The sequence below is a fragment of the Salvelinus fontinalis genome, chromosome 16 (assembly GCF_029448725.1).
Source record: "Salvelinus fontinalis isolate EN_2023a chromosome 16, ASM2944872v1, whole genome shotgun sequence".
Taxonomy (NCBI): domain Eukaryota; kingdom Metazoa; phylum Chordata; class Actinopteri; order Salmoniformes; family Salmonidae; genus Salvelinus; species Salvelinus fontinalis.
Window position 1 is genome coordinate 49,149,827 of NC_074680.1, and position 3,160 is coordinate 49,152,986.

Sequence of the window (3,160 nt, forward strand, 5' to 3'; positions counted from 1 at the left end):
TGGGGAAGGGGCCGGGTCTGTAACTAGTGTCTGTCTGTCTGCAGGTCCAGGAGGAGAAGAGGTGCTGGTGGGGAAGGGGCCGGGTCTGTAACTAGTGTCTGTCTGTCTGCAGGTCCAGGAGGAGAAGAGGGGGGACATGGTGCTGGTGGGGAAGGTGATGATGCCGTGTTCCCGTGGTCAGGAGCAGGTCCACCGTCTCGTCCTATCACAGCCTCAGCTCCAAAGAGTGCACCGCCTCCTGCTGACATAGGCTCCACCTTCAACCCGCCCCGTGTTGCGCCTTCCCATCTGTCTGTCTGAGGGTTTTTAGGCCAAAGCTTTGGGTGTGTGTTCGTACGCAGACAGTGCTTGACTTGGGCCGTGAGCTCACTGAGCGCCAGTATCTTCATTTGTTCTATTGCCCGAGTCCCATTCTGCCGTTATTGCAAAGTTCTGGCACCTGAATATAAACGATAGAAGCACCCAAAAAAAGTACCAGCGTCAAGTCAAGCACTGTTCACACGTACAGTTAGAGTACTAATACGCTCACTTCCTCTGTAGGTCATACACTTCCTCTGTAGGTCATACACTTCCTCTGTAGATCACTCACTTCCTCTGTAGATCACTCACTTCCTCTGTAGATCATTCACTTCCTCTGTACATCACTCACTTCCTCTGTAGGTCATACACTCACTTCCTCTGTAGGTCATACACTCACTCACTTCCTCTGTAGATCGTAGACTCACTCACTTCCTCTGTAGATTATTCACTTCCTCCGTAGATCACTCACTTCCTCTGTAGATCATTCACTTCCTCTGTACATCACTCACTTCCTCTGTAGGTCATACACTCACTTCCTCTGTAGGTCATACACTCACTCACTTCCTCTGTAGATCGTAGACTCACTCACTTCCTCTGTAGATCCTTCACTTCCTCTGTAGATCACTCACTTCCTCTGTATGTCATAGACTCACTCACTTCCTCTGTAGAATATTCACTTCCTCTGTAGATCACTCACTTCCTCTGTATGTCATAGACTCACTCACTTCCTCTGTAGATCATTCACTTCCTCTGTACATCACTCACTTCCTCTGTAGGTCATACACTCACTCACTTCCTCTGTAGATCGTAGACTCACTCACTTCCTCTGTAGATCCTTCACTTCCTCTGTAGATCACTCACTTCCTCTGTATGTCATAGACTCACTCACTTCCTCTGTAGAATATTCACTTCCTCTGTAGATCACTCACTTCCTCTGTATGTCATAGACTCACTCACTTCCTCTGTAGATCATTCACTTCCTCTGTAGATCACTCACTTCCTCTGTAGGTCATGCACTCACTTCCTCTGTAGATCATTCGCTTCCTCTGTAGATCACTCACTTCCTCTGTAGGTCATACACTCACTTCCTCTGTAGGTCATAGACTCACTCACTTCCTCTGTAGATCCTTCACTTCCTCTGTAGATCACTCACTTCCTCTGTATGTCATAGACTCACTCACTTCCTCTGTAGAATATTCACTTCCTCTGTAGATCACTCACTTCCTCTGTAGGTCATAGACTCACTCACTTCCTCTGTAGATCACTCACTTCCTCTGTAGATCACTCACTTCCTCTGTAGATCACTCACTTCCTCTGTAGGTCATAGACTCACTCACTTCCTCTGTAGATCATTCACTTCCTCTGTAGATCATTCACTTCCTCTGTAGATCACTCACTTCCTCTGTAGATCACTCACTTCCTCTGTAGATCATTCACTTCCTCTGTAGATCATTCACTTCCTCTGTAGATCATTTGGTAGAGCGTAGCGCTTGTAACGGCAGGATAGTGGGTTTGATTCCTGGGACCACCTATACACGCATGACTGTAAGACACTTTGGATAAAAGCTTCTGCCAAATTATATTACGTAAACACACACTACTAACCACTAACTGTCTGCTGAGGGTGATGCTGCCTGCTACCCATTTTACTGTCTCATCTTTTATTTATGACATTTATTTAAGATGGTCAATGTACATTAGGCCCTATTTAGACTTGACATAAGTTGACTTTAACATTGACTTAAGTCAACAAATATTTGTACTTAGGTCCATGTTTTATATCCACATGTAGAGTCTATTTATCTCAAGTCTGAATCAGACCCATTATAAATGTCCAGGTTCAACATCAACGTAAAAGTGACCGAGTTAACGACAGAGCTGTTTCCTGTCCGTTGTCCCGTAGTTCATGACAGTGTCTTGTGTTGATGTAACTATTCCTTACTCTTAACTATCTACAGCAGAGGTGTCAAACTCCTTTTCCCAGCGGGCCGTATTCGGTCTTCACTGAGCGCCGCAGTTTCCCCCCCCCCCCCCCCCCCCCAGAATAAAATAATATATAAATAATTCCTTGAGTTTGACACATGATCTGAAAAGGGAGAGAACTATATCTGAGGTTGTTTGATTGCTGTGCATTAGTTGGTATTAATTCTACTGCAGTTTAACTTACATTTCAACAGGGATTTACGGAGTAAAAAAGACATTACTTTGAAGGGATTTTATGAATCATATGGATGACATGTTTTGCTTTCATAAGGTCAGTGTCATGTTTTGCTTAATTTATTTCATATTTATTGCACATATTAAATGCCAGTAAATTGTGACAGTCGCCTGTTACCTGTAATCTGTTTTAAGTAGCTAATATAGTAATGTGTATTACAGGTGAGACTCTTGCTGTGTAGAATGACTCCGGTCATCAGAGCCTTCATTAAACTACTGACTGGTCACACTACATGCCTCATCAAGTTACTATCTGCAAAACAACATCTTGGCCATAGAGGCTTTGTTTTTTTTCTCTGCTATGAAGTGTCATACTGGTATCATAAAGGCTTTCTCGTCTCTGCTATGAAGTGTCATACTGGTATCGTAAAGGCTTTCTCGTCTCTGCTATGAAGTGTCATACTGGTATCATAAAGGCTTTCTCGTCTCTGCTATGAAGTGTCATACTGGTTCATAAAGGCTTTCTCGTCTCCGCTATGAAGTGTCATACTGGTATCATAAAGGCTTTCTCGTCTCTGCTATGAAGTGTCATACTGGTTCATAAAGGCTTTCTCGTCTCTGCTATGAAGTGTCATACTGGTATCATAAAGGCTTTCTCGCCTCTGCTATGAAGTGTCATACTGGTTCATAAAGGCTTTCTCGT

At 43.8% G+C, this 3,160-nt stretch overlaps 1 protein-coding gene across 1 annotated transcript in view; it reads left to right on the forward strand.

Annotated features, from left to right (window-relative positions):
* Positions 1-2,749, forward strand: part of LOC129813310 (dynactin subunit 1-like) — a 94,521-nt gene extending 91,772 nt beyond the window's left edge. Inside the window, exon 25 of the mRNA XM_055865653.1 lies at positions 113-2,749. Within this exon, the coding sequence (XP_055721628.1) occupies positions 113-250 (138 nt within the window). The 3' untranslated portion in view covers positions 251-2,749. The remainder of the gene's footprint in view (positions 1-112) is intronic.
* The last annotated feature ends 411 nt before the right edge of the window (positions 2,750-3,160 follow it).